The 17,014-nt window shown below is 40.4% G+C and overlaps 1 protein-coding gene across 5 annotated transcripts in view; it reads right to left on the bottom strand.

Moving 5' to 3' along the window:
* Positions 1-17,014, bottom strand: part of PDE4D (phosphodiesterase 4D) — a 1,264,832-nt gene that overhangs the window by 221,347 nt on the left and 1,026,471 nt on the right. For all 5 annotated transcript variants that reach the window (XM_018065509.1, XM_018065510.1, XM_005694677.3 and 2 more), the window contains one exon: positions 12,811-13,002. In XM_018065509.1, the coding sequence (XP_017920998.1) occupies positions 12,811-13,002 (192 nt within the window). The remainder of the gene's footprint in view (positions 1-12,810; positions 13,003-17,014) is intronic.

Below are 17,014 nucleotides of genomic sequence, written 5' to 3'. Positions count from 1 at the left end.
TGGGGGGCTCCAAAATCACTGCAGATGGTGACTGCAGCCATGAAATTAAAAGACGCTTGCTCTTTGGAAGAAAAGTTATGACCAACCTAGACAGCATATTAAAAAGAACATTACTTTGCCAACAAAGGTCAGTCTAGTCAAGGCTATGGTTTTTCCAGTAATCATGTATGGATATGAGAGTTGGATTATAATGAAAGCTGACCACAGAAGAACTGATGCTTTTGAACTGTGGTATAGACTCTTGAAAGTCCCTTGGACTGCAAGGAGATCCAGCTAGTCCATCCTAAAGGAAATCAGTCCTGAATGTTGATTGGAAGGACTGATGTCGAAGCTGAAACTCCAATATTTTGGCCACCTGATGCGAAGAGCTGACTCATTTGGAAAGACCCTGATGCTGGGAAAGATTGAAGGTGGGAGGAGAAGGGGGATGACAGAGGATGAGATGGTTGAATGGCATCATTGACTCTATGAACATGAGTTTCAGTAAACTCTGGGAATTGGTGACGGACAGGGAGGCCTGGTGTGCTGCAATCCATGGGGTCGCAAAGAGTCGGACACAACTGAGAGACCGAACTGACTGACTGAGTATATAGAGGAAAGAGTGTTGGGATAAAAAAGCAAGTGGGAGGCCTTGGGCCCAGTATCTATAACTGATAGAACTCGATCCTCTTGTGTAATGGCCATGTGTCCCTTACAAGAAATAAGAAGACTTCATAATTTTCAACTTGGTTCATTCATTTAGGGCCATATTGCACTGAGAGCACTGCGCAGGTTACTGTCATTTTTTCGTTGAAGATGGTTTTCAAATTTTCCTAATTTTAGTTGAGTAATTAACTTAATTCACACGTTGCTCTTAGAGGTTATGTTCTTTGTATTCACTGAAAAATAAGCCAGCTCTTCCTTGACCAAAGTTGATTTGAGTTTGCTCCCTAGCAGGAATTTGAGCTCAAAAAATTGTACAGTGATCACTTTTCTTAAGTGATCATTCTCTACCATTTAAGCTACCATTTAAGCTAGCTATCATTTAAGCTACCATTCTCTCCACATTTTTAAAAAAGTAGATGTTACCTTTTGTAAAGTATCAATATTAAGTCTGAGGTCAAAGCTAACTGCACAGTCAATCATTTACAAGTTTCAATAGTTTATCTTCACACTGCCTTTTTCTCTAGAGTTATGGGAGGTGAGGAAAGCTCAGGTGCCTTTTTTTTTTTCACAATTAATATTAGAGTTCAAACACTGAGAAGCATACTGAATATGGAGAAAATTCAGAAAATTGTGTGCTAAATATTAGGGCAAACTCTCCTAAAGACATAATAGAATTTTAGTAGCCTTAGCATGAAAATAAGGGATTACTAGTAAGTTTGTTCAATCTCCATTTTTTCCCCCTCTGCCTTAAGAACTTTTCATAACTAATATTTATCTCTACATGTTTCCTAAGACCTTAGGATATATAACTTCGGCAGTGATAAGCAAAGAATATTATTAGAACACATAATTAATTTGCTATTTTCAAAGATTGGAGCATAGTGCAATGATAACTCAAACAAATGTTGTGGTAACACATTAAAATGGACTATTTTTACCTGTGGCATTAACAAACATGATTATTCAAAATGTCAGAATATTAGAACTTCCTTTTATTATTTTTTTAGTATGAGATTAGGAATATAAAGTGTGTATTCAGCTGCTATTTTTAATTCCTTAATTTAAAAATTGAAAAAGCATATTTACCTTATTTATAAGTATTTTTAGCCATTTATGGATCTCTTGTGTTTTGAGCTAGAAATAAAACAACCCCAGGGACTGGAGAAAGAAGTGGAATTTTTTTAAAAAATCAAAAATAAGAAAGAAAGTAGCAAAACAGTATTCTAGCAGCCAATGTCGTTAGAATATTCTGTCAACAGACTTCCTGAGATTTAAAGGCTGTGTGAGTTTAGGGTCTGTATCAATACCCTAAACAATAATAATGATAGTAACTTGCCAACCTCCAAGCACTGGTAGAGGAATCCCAGTTTATCTGGCTCACCACCAAAATAATATCACTCTTGGCAAAAATAAACTATTTTGTCTACCTGAGGTAAAGAATAGGATAAATTATCAATTCTAGAGCTCATCCAGAAGTTCACGACTGTGAATCTACTGAATTTTTTCCCTTCTCTTAACAAAATATCTCTTCACACAGAGATTTGATTTAACTCCGATCCTAAGAACAAGAATAAATACCTTGAATAAGAGGTTCTTAAACGTTCTCAGTTCATGACACTCTTAATATTTCAGTAATTTATATCCTTGGTGGCTCAGTAGTAAAGAATCTGCCTGCAATGCAGGAAACTGCCTGAAATATAGAAGACTCGGGTTTGATCCCCTGGTCAGGAAGATCCCCTGAAGAAGGAAATGGCCACCCCCTTTAGTATTTTTGCCTGGGAAATCCCATGGACAGAGGAGCCTGGCGGGCTACAGTCCAGAGGGTCATAAGAGTTGGACAGGGCTTAGTGACTAAAACCACCAAACCACCACTACCAATTTTATATAGCACCCCACCGGCCAAAAGAAATAGCTAATAGTGGAAATTATTAGGAGTTTAGTTGAAACTATTTAATATGGTTCTGTCTCAACAGCTGAGCACCCACTGAAGACTATAGAACTTCTCACCTGGGAAGGAGCTTGCACATTGCCTCCTTCACTTTCTGGTTCACACTGATTTTTGTGCAATGCTTGCTTCTTATCACAACAATTATCAACAACCCAGTTTTGCAAAGATATGATGTCACTGAACAAAAATTAATGATCTAAAGTTGAAAATGGAACCTATTTTAAGCTGTTCATTAATTAGGTGACTGACAGATGTTTCTGTGTTTCCCTTGAAAATTTCAAATATCGGTCACACCCATGTGAGCTCCCTGTGGTGGCTCAGGACGCCTAAGCCACTCTGGCCCCAGTGTCTTTACTCTTATACCATTGAGTAAGGGGTGAGAACACTCCCTCAGTTCCGAAAACTCAGGAAATGGGCAGGGAATTATCTGACCACAGCTCCTTTCTATATTTACATGATGGTAGAGGACTTTTAAGGGGCTTCCCAGGTGGTTCTAATGGTAAAGGACCTGCCCGCCAATGCAGGAAACATAAGAGATGTAGATTCGATCCCTGGGTCAGGAAGATCCCCTGGAGGAGGGCATGGCAACCCACTCCAGTATTCATGCCTAGAGAATCCCACGGACAGAGGAGTCTGGCAGGCTACAGTTCACATGGTAGCAAAGAGTCGGACACAACTGAAACAGTTTAGCATACATGTGCACAGAGAACTTTCAAATGGCAGATCAAGGTTAGAAAAGAGAAAGATGCTCATTAGTGCTCCTGCTGCTGCTGCTAAGTCACTCCAGTCGTGTCCGACTCTGTGTGACCCCATAGACGGCAGCCCACCAGGCTCCCCGGTCCCTGGGATTCTCCAGGCAAGAACACTGGAGTGGGTTGCCATTTCCTTCTCCAATTCATGAAAGTGAAAAGTGAAAGTGAAGTCGCTCAGTCATGTCCGACTCTTAGTGACCCCATGGATTGCAGCCTACCAGGCTCCTCCGTCCCTGGGATTTTCCAGGCAAGAGTACTGGAGTGGGGTGCCATTGCCTTCTCCGTCATTAGTGCTAACAAGATCTAAAAATCTAGTTAGGTGGAGTTACAAACTTTTCATATAGATCCAGTGAGGACTAGAATCTTTGTAATGCAACATTTCTTTTCAGTTTCATTTTCAGATAGCTCAGTAAGACCAATGAAGAATAATGTAACCTGTAATAAAAATGAATAGATATGTAAGCAATCATTCTTCCTTTTTCAAATTCAGTGCTAGAGGCTACATCACCTCTACTCAATAGTCATAGGAAAAGACCAAGAGCAGCTACAACTGAAAACTCGCAAAGGCTCGAGAGATGGTGTGGGACTTGCTAACTGCTAACTGGTAAGGATGCTGAACATGAAACTCCAATACTTTGGCCACCTGATATGAAGAACCGATTCACTGAAAAAGACTCTGATGCTGGAAGATTGAAGGTGGGAGGAGAAGGGGATGACAGGGGATGAGATGGTTGGATGGCATCACCAATGCGATGGACATGAGTTTGAGTAGGCTCTGGGAGCTGGTGATGGACAGGGAGCCCTGGAATGCTGCAGTCCATGGGATCACAAAGAGTCGGACACAACTGAGCGAGTGAACTGAACTGAAGGAAAGGGCAGAAATTTGACATGGGGTTGGGGGATAGTGACTCCTGGCTGGGAGAATGACCACATGGGACACTGCAAAGGCTGTTCAGTGAGATCGTATATTTCTGTATGGTGACAGGGACTAATTACCTAGACCACCAAGTGTGCCCTAGCTTTTTATGGTACATCGGGTCCACTCACCTCCTCCTCACTGCCCCTCCACACCTCCCCATATGTATCAGTATGTAAGTACAAGTAAAGAGCTAATTAGATTATCTGGATTCTCTGTATTACTGTTTATTCAACAGAAGATGGTGACTAGAGGTCCATTATACAGATGAACTAAAAAATGTTCTTTTTTGCATTATTATTGGGGTATAATTGCTTTGCAATGTTGTATTAGCTTCTGCTCTACAATGAAGTGGATTACTGTTACTGTTAAGTCACTTCAGTCGTGTCCGACTCTGTGTGACCCCACAGACGGCAGCCCACCAGGCTCCCCTGTCCCTGGGATTCTCCAGGCAAGAACACTGGAGTGGGTTGCCATTTCCCTCTCCAATGCATGAAAGTGAAAAGTGAAAGTGAAGTTGCTCAGCGGTGTCCGACTCTTCGTGACCCCATGGACTGCAGCCCACCAGCCTCCTCCGTCCATGGGATTTTCCAGGCAAGAGTACTGGAGTGGGGTGCCATTGCCTTCTCCGATGAAGTGGATCAGCTACACTTATATATACATCTCCTCCCTCTTGGACCTCCCCTCTCATTGCACCCATCACAGAGCACAGAGCTGGGCTTCCTGTGCTTTATCGCAGGTTCCTACCAGCTATCCATTTGACACAGGTACTCCAGTATTCACTGCAGCTCTGTTAATACTAGATAGGACATGGAAACAATCTAAATGTCCAATAACAGGTGAACAGATAAAGAAGAAGATGTAGTACATATACACAATGGAATATTAGCCATAAAAAGGAACAGAACTGGGTCATGTCTGTAGAGACACGGAGGAAGTGTTTGTCATACAGAGTGAAGTAAGTCAGAGAAAAACAAACGTCAAATATTAACACGTATGTATGGGATCTAGAAAAAATGGTACAGATGAACCTATTTCCAGGGCAGGAATAGAGGCACAAACATAGAGAACAGACCTGTAGACCCCGTATGGGGGTGGGGAAAGGGTAGGACATACTGGGAGACTAGGATTGAAAATTGCTTTGAACTGATGTGGTTTGACTGACAGTTTGTATTCAATAAACTTTAGTTTTATGGCTAACTTCTGTTTTTCTTGTCAGTGATAATACTCCTGTTACTTTCCTCAGTGGCTCATATCTGAGTATTGGCAAATGCAAATAACATAACAGCATTAGATCGAAAGCAACCACAGAAGTAACTCTTATCCAGAAATCAAGGTAGTTTAAAATGCATTTTGAAGAACTTAAGAGGGAAAAACTACATATTGTTTATGCCATTATCTATGTATTCTGCAATTTTCTCCATGTTTCTTCATGACAGCACATGGGTAACCTTCTGTCACACTATTTATTTTGTAAGTAGTATTTCCTACTTTTATAAAATACTTGTTTACTCTTTATGATAGTTCAAGTTTACTTTTTATGTATTTATTTCTTTAGTGTACTCATGATAATCATTAAAAATTTACCTATGTCTTATGGTTCCAAATAGGAAAAGGACTACGCCAAGGCTGTATATTGTCACCCTGCTTATTTAACTTCTATGCAGAGTACATCATGAGAAACGCTGGGCTGGATGAAGCACAAGCTGGAATCAAGATTGCCAGGAGGAATATCAATAACCTCAGATATGCAGATGACACCACCCTTATGGCAGAAAATGAAGAGGAAAGTGAAAAAGGAGAGTGAAAAGTTGGCTGAAAGCTCAACATTCAGAAAACGAAGATCATGGCATCTGGTCCCATCACTTCATGGGAAATAGATGGAAAAACAGTGGAGATAGTGTCAGACTTTATTTTTGGGGGCTCCAAAATCACTGTAGATGGTGATTGCAGCCATGAAATTAAAAGACGCTTACTCCTTGGAAGGAAAGTTATGACCAACCTAGACAGCATATTCAAAAGCAGAGACATTACTTTTCCAACAAAGGTCCATCTAGTCAAGGCTATGGTTTTTCCAGTGGTCATGTATGGATGCGAGAGTTGGACTATAAAGAAAGCTGAGTGCTGAAGAATTGATGCTTTTGAACTGTGGTGTTGGAGAAGACTCTTGAGAGTCCCTTGGACTGCAGGAGATCCAACCAGTCCTTCCTAAAGGAGATCAGCCCTGAGTGTTCATTGGATGGACTGATGTTGAAGCTGAAACTCCAATACATTGGCCACCTCATGCAAAGAGTTGACTCATTGGAAAAGACTCTGATGCTGGGAGGGATTGGGGGCAGGAGGAGAAGGGGATGACAGAGGATGAGATGGCTGGATGGCATCACTGACTCGATGGACGTAAGTTTGGGTAAACTCTGGGAGTTGGTGATGGACAGGGAGGCTGGGCGTGCTGCGATTCATGGGGTCACAAAGAGTCGGACATGACTGAGTGACTGAACTGAACTGAACTGATGTCTTATTAGTCTTAAGAACTAGGTTGCTACTTGGAATATATTTAACAAACTATGTGACAGGCTTCTGAGCAGAGGCTGCCAGGATCTTCTCTTCTGCCTTACCTAAGTTAATGTTTGTGAAATTTAGCCTAGTTCTATAGACTTGAGTCAGTCGAATATTTTCCAAAGAGTCACCTGAATACGTTCTTTATTACTCCTCTGACCAATTTGAGCTTGCATCTCCTTTCATGCTTAAACTCTAACTGAAAAATAAATTTCCACAGTGCCAAGTCATTCATTTGGTCATTGGCTTTGGTTAACAGGTTGTTCGGTTTCTCAGTAGTTTTGCCGCAATAGTTCACTTTGTTTATGGCATTAGCAAAACAATGTTCTCAGAGAAATGATCAAAATGTGTGTGTGCTGTTAAAGAAGTTTAAGTTTAAGGACCTTGGATCTTTCACCTGTAAAATGGCATAATAATGCCCCTCTTCATAGGACTGATGAAAGTATTAAATGAAAAGCACAGTGGATAGAATAAATAACTAACCATTTCAGTTTTATCTTCGTTCTCACTTTACCAATAAATTAAACAATTATATTTCAACTGAAGGAGCAATTAACATTTTTCTAAAACATTTCATTCAAATAGATAATCATAAACCTTCACTGGTACTGTTAGTGTTTGAAATTTCTAAGGGATTTTCTTGGAGAAGGCAATGGCAACCCACTCCAGTACTCTTGCCTGGAAAATCCCATGGATGGAGGAGCCTGGTAGGCTGCAGTCCATGGGGTCGCTAAGAGTCAGACACGACTGAGCGACTTCACTTTCACTTTTCACTTTCATGCATTGGAGAAAGAAATGGCAACCCACTCCAGTTCTTGCCTGGAGAATCCCAGGGACGGGGGAGCCTGGTGGGCTGTCGTCTATGGGACTGCACAGAGTCAGACACGACTGAAGCAACTTAGCAGCAGCAGCAGCAAGGGATTTTCTTAATAGGAATGCTTAACTAGTACTATTAAGTATAAAATAATCAAAAGTGATTAAAATACATAATACTATCATTCTGTATAAAGTACAGTTGAAGTATAGACACCAAACAATCTTCCCAGGATTATCAAGAACTGGATAGGAAAGTGGAGGTTTACATATGGCCACATGTGGGGTCAAATGAAGATAAAGGATAACACTTTACATGTAGATGGTTTGTCTAGAGTCACACTGAAGACTGAAACAGTTAGTTTTTTATTCTATTCACCCTGCTTCTCAGAGAAACTTCATCTCCCAGGTAGAAAGAACCCTTTCCAGGAGTCATTTAGTATCAAAGGAAAACCCTATTGTCCCAATATAAGTACCCAGGGGGGATAAGAAAGCTGATCATGTCAAGTCATTATTTTTCAACAAAATATAGAGTTGCATCATGGTCTGATTAGATTTGTCACTTACGTGAGACGGATCAGATAAAGAAACTCTTGAATAGGTACAGGGAAAATTGAGGTCATCCTTGTAGGTTTGCTTTGGAAAGAAAAGCGCCATTTAAACATGAACTATTATATGCTTTTCATAAGAAGCACGGATACATGTGCGTGCGTGCTTAGTCGCTCAGTCATATCCGATTCTTTGTGACCCTTTGGACAGCAGCCCGCTAGGTTCCTCAGTCCATGGGATTCTCCAGGCAAGAATAATGGAGTGGGTTGCCATGCTCTCCTCCAGAGGATCTTTCCGACCCAGAGACTGAACCTGCGTCTCTGTGTCTCCCGCACTGCAGGAGGATTCTTTCCCACTAAACCACTGGAGAAGTACCATGTGGATACACACTGACATCCAAAAATCGATGTGCTATAATTTTAGAAATTAGGATATGCAACTACATAAAATAGAGTCCACTAACACACCCTGAGCTTGTCCCTGGCTTCCATCTAAAGCCAAATTGTTTTACCTTTGCTAAAGTTGGAAGATATGACATTCAATCTGGTTCTTTATCCATCCAGTATTACATATTATTATCTATGGGGTTTTTCAGCAAGTTTCTTTCTAGTATTCTTATCCTATTCTCTTTCTATATTTTTTAGGTTTGGGGGCCATAGTGCAGAGCTAGTGGTATCTTAGTCCTTCAACTAGGGATGAATGAACCTGGGCCCTGGCAGTCAAAGTGCTGAATCGAAACCACTGGACTGCCAGGAAATGTCCTGTTCTCTTTATAATTGCAGTGCGGCTCTTTTGAACTCTCCCCCATATTCTCAAGCTGCCCCATCCTCTTTACTTTAGTTACCAATGGCTATACTTTCTTTTTTTTACTGAAGTACAGTTGATTTAGAATGTTGTACCAATCTCTGCTATACAGCAAAGTGAGTCAGTTATAGACATATACTCTTTTTTATAGTGTCTACTTGCATGAAAAAGTAGATATCATAAACCATCAAGTCTCTAAACATTTCGCCCATCCATCTCCAAATTTGTATTTCCTCTTTTCACTTTTTTTCATTGTTCTAAAGAATGCAGTACTTGTCTGCACTACTTTCCCAGGGTTAGCCCCTTCACTTGAGCTCATGATCTTACTTTTGGTAGCAGCTACAACTCCATACTTAACCCTTGTGTCCCTCAGCTTACCTGTTCTGAATTAAAACAATAAATTCCCTTGAACTCAATTCTCTCTCAAGCAACTTTAATTCTCTTTTCCCTTTTAACTTACTAACCTTTTAAAGAGATGCTTGCACTTGCTGATATCTCCACTTTCAATTCAACCCTCCACTAACTCTATTCTTCTATTTCTACTACCCCACCAAGATGCTTCTATTCTACTACCCCTAGATGCTTCTATTTCTACTACCCCACTGATGCTTCTTCCAGTGGTCTTCCCAAACTTAGTCACTGCAAACAGTAACTGGTTCTTCGAATTTCTCCTGATCCTCTGCAATGTTGCTTCTGCTCTCTGTCCTTTTCCTTTGACTGTTGCCTTGTTCCTCCTATAGCTCCAGCCCCACTGTGTAAAAGTCAAATTGCTTATGCTGTCTACTTTCTACCCTGGCCCTATGTCAACATCATTGTTCATTTACAAGTCTGGGGTCAAAACTTCAGCATTCTCTTTGGTTCTCCTTGCCCACTGGTTGTTTGCACACACACAGACACACACACACAGACACACACACGCACGCACACACACACACACACACACATGCAGCCTCCTGCCTCTGGATTAAACTGTCATCCCACCGCAACTCCTTTGCGGGCACATACACACACACAGCTTTGCCCACTGGTTGTCTACACACACACACACACACACACACACGCACACACATGCACCCCTTGCCTCTAGATTAACTGTCATCCCACCTCAACTCCCTTGACCTGGCCCTCCATCGTATTAAGACTGCTTTGTTTCTATGAATTTCAACATGAACGATTTCCCTGTAATCACTTCACTTTACTCAATCACTCAACAATAGAGTAATCAGAAGCAATAAAAACAAGAATGGGATCACGCGACCCGAGCTAAACACCTCTGTGATTGTATTCCAGTCTTTCTCTCTTGCCACGTTTTCCTACCCACAGCAATCAAACTGTCATTCTTTAACTGAGCCATGATTCTCCTCCCCACATTATCCAAATGTTGCCCTCTTGGCCTGGCTTTTCCTGGTTGGCAAACTCTCCTTCTCCTCTCCTTTTCTCTTGTAGTTTTGTAAATGCCTCAAAGATGGTGCTTCTCACATTTTATGACAAAAGTCTAAACTATCAGCCCTCCTGCCCTGCCTCTTCCTACCCCATGCAGACTGGAAGCTATGAATACACCTAGTCACTCAGTATCTTTATTACGTGTGAATGAATAAATGACCATCTTAAATTTCAGACCTAAAAAAACAAGACAAAAATAACAGAAATAGGACCAATGGGAAAAGGAAGTTGTTTTTAATAAAGAAGAGTGGACACCATTAGTACAATGAATTAATGACGAATACGTACTAACTGGGGCCTCCCAGATGGCTCAGTGGTAAAAGAATCTGCCTGCCAATACAGGAGATGCTGGTTTGACCCCTGGGTTGGGAAGATCCTCTGGAGGAGGAAATGGCAACCCTCTGCAGTATTCTTACCTGGAGAATCCTACGGACAGAGAAGCCTGGTGGTCTACAGTCTATGGCATTGAAAAGAGCAGGACACGACTAAGCACACAGACACTCATACATGCATGTGAGTGTGAAGGGACAGCTGAACAAGGAAGTCTAATCTCTAGCAGGCAATGAGGTGCTATAGCTCTGGAGCTCAACTGAGGTCTCAGGGCCAGAGATACTGAGCAGTAAGTCATCTGATGAAAGCTGATAGCTGAACATATACATTAAAGAATTTTCCAAAGCAGAGAGAAAAGGGTCCGCGTCTATATGTTGGAGATAATATGTTAAGGGGTGATAAGCAGAATCAGTGAAGAAGAGGGCTCTGAGCAGGAGGGAAGAGAGCACACAACAGTGATGGGAGCTAGATTAAATGCACCTTGTGCATTTAAAGGAAATCACCTTTCCTCTGATAACTGGCACCATGACTTTACTTTATGGGTGATTGATAAATATTATTTGAATTGGGATGATTTTCAGAGGTCAATATGAATTAAAGGTACATTTCAGAATGTTAAGGCAACACAACATATAAGGATATATAGCAAGTAGATGTGGATCTTGGAGTGGGGTTGGAAGAATGTGGGGAGATGTGATTATGGAAGAAGTTTCACTGCCAAAAAAGCAGATTAAAAAGGAGAGTAAATTGGGTAGTTTTTGAAAGATGGTGGAGACAGGTGCACAGAGGTAGGTAATGACATACTTTTACCTGTAGCCTGCAAGGACAACAGTTAGGACGTAAAAAATGTTTTTTCACTAATTATTTGACATAAAACCTGTCATTTCATAACATTATTAGCTATTTGAGATTAAGAACCCTATCTTGGAGTTTTCTTTTATCTCCTGTAACTGTCAAACAAAGACAGTTACACAATGGGAATTTTGTAATTCAGAACCTGAACCAAAGTGATTGTACTTTAGTTGCTCATTCCTAGGGAGAAGAGAGTATCATCGTTTTATAACTATTAATAAATGGCAACCAAGAGCCATTTCATTTCTAGAATCTCATGTAGACCTATTGGGATAACCTAACGACCTATTAGAATACCAAGAATTAACACTAGACATTCAGGGACCCCATACATTCTTCTAAGATGCACCGCAACCTATCCTGAGCTTTTGAGATGGTGCCGTGAGAAGATGCTATTGTTATTGGACGGATGTATATGCAGAAGAGGAAACTGGACATTAACTCTACACAGAGGCAGAGTGATCTTGAATGACAGCAAAGGTACTGAGTAAGAGTCAGGTCCTATTTAGAAGCCTCCAGAAACTAGAAAACTAAAGAACACTAGAGTAAACAGGAATGGAATGTGCTGAGAAAACGAGCTAATGATGGTATGTGATCTGTAAACCAGCTTATCTGTTTTAATTACTTTCCAAGCTGTGCCATGTCTTAAACGATATTCAAGCCTGTCCAGTGTTTTCTCTACTTGCCTCCAGTGATTAATATTCCAAAAATGGTTTAATTTAGGCAACCCTCCACAAAGATCTCTCAAATGAGCCAGCAAACCAGTGCTAACATCTGTGTGGTACATCAATGAAGATGCATTCAAAGAGACATACATGCTAATATCATGGGGACTTGCAAACTGAGTTTAAAGCTTTTCAAAATATTCAGAAAGATTCACATGGTTAGGTAGCTAAATCTCAGCCAGGTCCTACATGACTATAAGCTAACGTTGTCAGTGTAAATGCCTCCATTAAAAATTTAATTTTCACTTTTCCCAGACAATGTGTTCTCTAGGAAAAATAAATGTCCTACCAAGAGTGAGAGCATATACAAATTCAATCTATTGTTTACCTTCAGTTTATACAATTTTGCCCATCATCCTTTTTAAATTACAGAATGATGCAGTTGAGCAAACATCATTGGTTTTATCAACTCTAGAGAGAAATTTACTTGGTTTCCTCTAAGAGTTTCCTTGTCACTTTGCTCAGCCTCATACTTACATGTCACTGGCAATGGAGGAGTTCCGGGACATGGACTTTGGCGAGAGGTCATAATCGCTGTCGGAGCGGTACAGGAAGGACTCCCGACGCTGACTGTGGACAAAATTTGCTTGGAGAATCAGCCCAGATCCTGGGCTGGTCATGGGATCCAAGGGACTCCGCCCCGAAGATGTGCCATTATCCACATCGAAACTGTCAACAAGGAAGAAAAGGATGACATTGCTGTGAATTGCAAGCTGATGTTTTAATAAAGGGAGATTTCATTTTAGGAAGTAACAATAGGAAACCTAGCAGCTGATTCCTTTTGTTAAAAAAATTATAGTACCAGAATACACAAAAGAAAAATAACACACTGACTTCATACACTTGCCTTCCCAAGCTTTTGAGTATTTCTGCCTACTGACCAGATATACGATACATAGATCTCTCTGAACTCAATCTCAGTTAAAAAGGAGCCATTCTGCAAAGACTGGTTCTCCTTAGAAGTCCTTTTATATAGTAACTTACTAAATATTTGGGTTCAGTTCAACAAGTGCTCATGACATGTCTAATATGCTTGTTTCCCCAAAGCTGAGCTTCTCTGGAGTAGCTTCTCCATTCCTACCAATATCTATCAAATCACAAATTTCTGTTGTAGCCACTTCCCTCCATCCCCACTGCCAATATATTAAGTTCAAGATTCCATCAACTCTCACTTATATTATTATAACAGTTTTAAAAGTAGTCTCTTGAATCCATTTTTCACCCTGTATGACTCTCCTTAAAATGTAAACCTGACTATGTAATTCATTAGCTAGAAATCTTTCAGTAGCTCACTGTTGTCCTCAGAATAAAGGTCACATTCCTTGGCTAAACTGACAGAGTCATGGGCATCTGTCCTCAAGGACAATGAGCCCTTTTCCCAACCTTGACGTGCGACACTCTCCCGTCGAGCAGTACACGTTCCCTTCATACTCAACCACCGCCTCCCTGTCTCAGGGTCTCACTACCTAACCTTCTTCTCCCCAGTTCCTCGGCACTACACTCTCCTGCCTAACCATTATTCGTCCTTGATGACTTAGCCTCCACTGGAAATACTGACTTGATACCCCAGAGCTTCATGAGATGCCCTTCCTCTGCACCCCCAAGACTCATTCCTACACCCTACTGGTGGCGTTTATAAGGAGCTGGAAATAATTACCATGCGATCTCCATTCCTAGACTGTGAGCTGAGAATGAAGATTCTAGGTTTTCTAAGCACTCACATGGCACTTCAGAAAAGTGGTTTGAACTAGTGATCAAATGAATGAAAGGCACGATGCTCAGCAATATAGAGTCTGGCAAGAAAAGAACTACAGATGCCATTCTTGATATCACACACTTTATAACCGAGATAAACTTTCTACAGAGTTTTTCTAGTCAAGCATCAACCAGTATTAAAATGAAGTCAACTCTTGTGCGTTTCTATAAGAAGAGGATGTTAGCTCACGATAGCCCAGCCAGTATGTGGTTTAAAAACTTGTTAAATGAGTAAATGAATGAATGAATTCAAGCTCAGTTGTTATCAATGTTTTCCCCATTAGAATCTTTATCTAAACTATCAACTAGCTAGTTTTTAAATATTCTTTTGCTCCTGGAGTGATTAATAATAGTATTATGACCCAAAGACTGAAGGCCAAACTGGAAGAATTATCCAGATACTTGATGTTTCATGAATCACCTATGATTCTATGACCAAATGAGAACACTGACTCTAAATCAATCTGTCTAGTAAAAAGCACACACACACACACACACACACACACACACACACACACACACACACAGGAAAAACTCAAAATCTAGCTTAGCCAGTCACAAACACGTTTTTCAATTCAAAATTTTCTTAGAATTTTGTCACTTTACAGATGCATTTATTTGGTCCTTAAAGGACACTGAGAGATTATCTACTTGAACAGATTCATTTAATAGACGAGGATACCAGCTCCTAGAAAGGTCAACTGACCCGAGTTACTGAGCTAACTGGATTATCTACTAGTCCTGAAGTTCTCCCAGCTATAATGCATAATCGTGTAAATCACAAATGTGTGTTAGCAATGAAAAGAAAGTGAAAGTCACTCAGTCCGACTCTTCGCGACCCCATGGAATAGTCCATGGAATTTCCAGGCCAGAATACTGGAGTGGGTAGCCTATCTGTTCTCCAGGAGATCTTCCCAACCCAGGAATCGAACCCGGGTCTCCTTCACTGCATGTGGATTTTTCACCAGCTGAACTACTAGGGAAGTCCTAGGTGACACCCAAAAATGGACATCTGTTGCACATGGACAGACACTTCACGCATCTGGGATTTTAGCAATCCTGAGGAAGGCCAGAGGGAAAGGGTTTCTAATTATTAAAGAGACTTATACCAGATCTCTGGCACGTTCTTCTTGGATATGCTTAACTCAACAAGCATTTATTAAATACCTACCATGAGCACACTGAGTTACAAAAATAAAGGCAATGCGATTAATCCAGGCAGGGATATCTAAGAAATCTTCAGAGAAGAATGGTATTTAAAGAGGGGTTTTGAAGGCATTCAGTATACAGTTGAAAGATATAAAAGACCCCTGCTTCGGAAGAGGATAAAGGGTGATTTCTGCTCTAAGGAGATAGTCATGGCAGCTCTTCAGCATGAGGAGGTTTTAACGTGAACATATAAAACACAAGTTTACGCTGATTTCCCTTCAATATAAAAATGTGCTTACTGTTTTAAAAAATAAAAGATAAGTACCCTTTTCACACCATCCAGAAACAGAAGTATAAGAGCTATCGGAGCATGGTTTGTGGTTCAGTTTTTCTCAGTTCACCTGAGGAAATACCAATATTACTCCCAAATCAGTAATTTGTATTATTATTATGTTTTCAATTAAATCAAGAAAGTCTTAATTAACAAAAATTTCTCCACTCTCAGTTTTGTAAAAAATACTGCTAAGTATCTTTAAAATTTTAACCTTTTTTTTTACAGTTATATTACCTATTAACACCAAACATTTATTAATAGGTCATAAAACACTTGATACAGGATAGTTCATGGGCTTTGAAGTTTTCTTGGCAGGTTGTAGTATAACAATTTGTCCACTGGAGGGAGATCATTTTCTTAAGGAAAATCTATTATAAATAAACGTAAAAGTCAAAGCTATTTATTTCTTAAAGATTCATGAAAACAACCTTTTAAATATTTTTAAAAAATCTCTTATAGGTCCATAGGAAGTGATTACCAAATATCGATAAAAACACATTAGCCTAAGAAATATTATTAGCTTTACAGATTGATGCTGCTAAGTCCCGTCAGTCGTGTCCGACTCTGTGCGCCCCCATAGACGGCAGCCCATCAGGCTCCGCTGTCCCTGGGATTCTCCAGGCAAGAATACTAGAGTGGGTTGCCATTTCCTTCTCTAGTGCATGGAAGTGAAAAGATAAAGTGAAGTTGCTCAGTCGTGTCCAACTCTTTGCGACCCCATGGACTGTAGACCACCAGGCCCCTCCGTCCATGGGATTTTCCAGGCAAGCATACTGGAGTGGGTTGCCATTGCCTTCTCCATTTACAGATTAAAAATGACCTAAAAATGGTCACTGTTAGTAGGTATTCACTCTTACTTTTTAAAAAAATGAGCTCTTTTATAAATATTAGAACTGAGGATCTTCTCCTGGAAGAGATTAGGTTGAAAACACATCAAGGCAGTAATTCATTCAGTGGATAGCAAATTAACTGAGACTTTATTTAGGCTGAAAATATGGATGATTTCAAATAAGCTATTCATTTTTGAAATGTAACTTTATAAACAATGTCATGGTATTATTCATAAAACAAGTAGGAGATGAGGGGTAACCCTAACCTTAGATGTTGGTACCAAAGAGGTCAGTTGTGAATTTGCCAAAGAATGTGTTTAATATAATGAATGAATTTTAATTTTTAATATAATGAATCCTCCTTTGACTCACTGCCAACTAGAGGGAGTCCAAGGATAAGACTGGACTGCAAGGAGATCCAACCAGTCCATCCTAAAGGAAATCAGTCCTGAATATTCACTGGAAGGACTGTGCTAAAGCTGAAACTCCAATAGTTTGGCCACCTGATGCGAAGAACTGACTCACTGAAAAGACTCTGATGCTGGGAAAGATTGAGGGCAGAAGGAGAAGGGGACGACAGAGGATGAGATGGTTAGACGCCATCACCGACTCA

The sequence above is a fragment of the Capra hircus genome, chromosome 20, assembly GCF_001704415.2.
Source record: "Capra hircus breed San Clemente chromosome 20, ASM170441v1, whole genome shotgun sequence".
Lineage (NCBI taxonomy): Eukaryota > Metazoa > Chordata > Mammalia > Artiodactyla > Bovidae > Capra > Capra hircus.
Note: the sequence above shows the minus strand (reverse complement) of the source record. Positions and strands in the feature narration are given on the sequence as shown.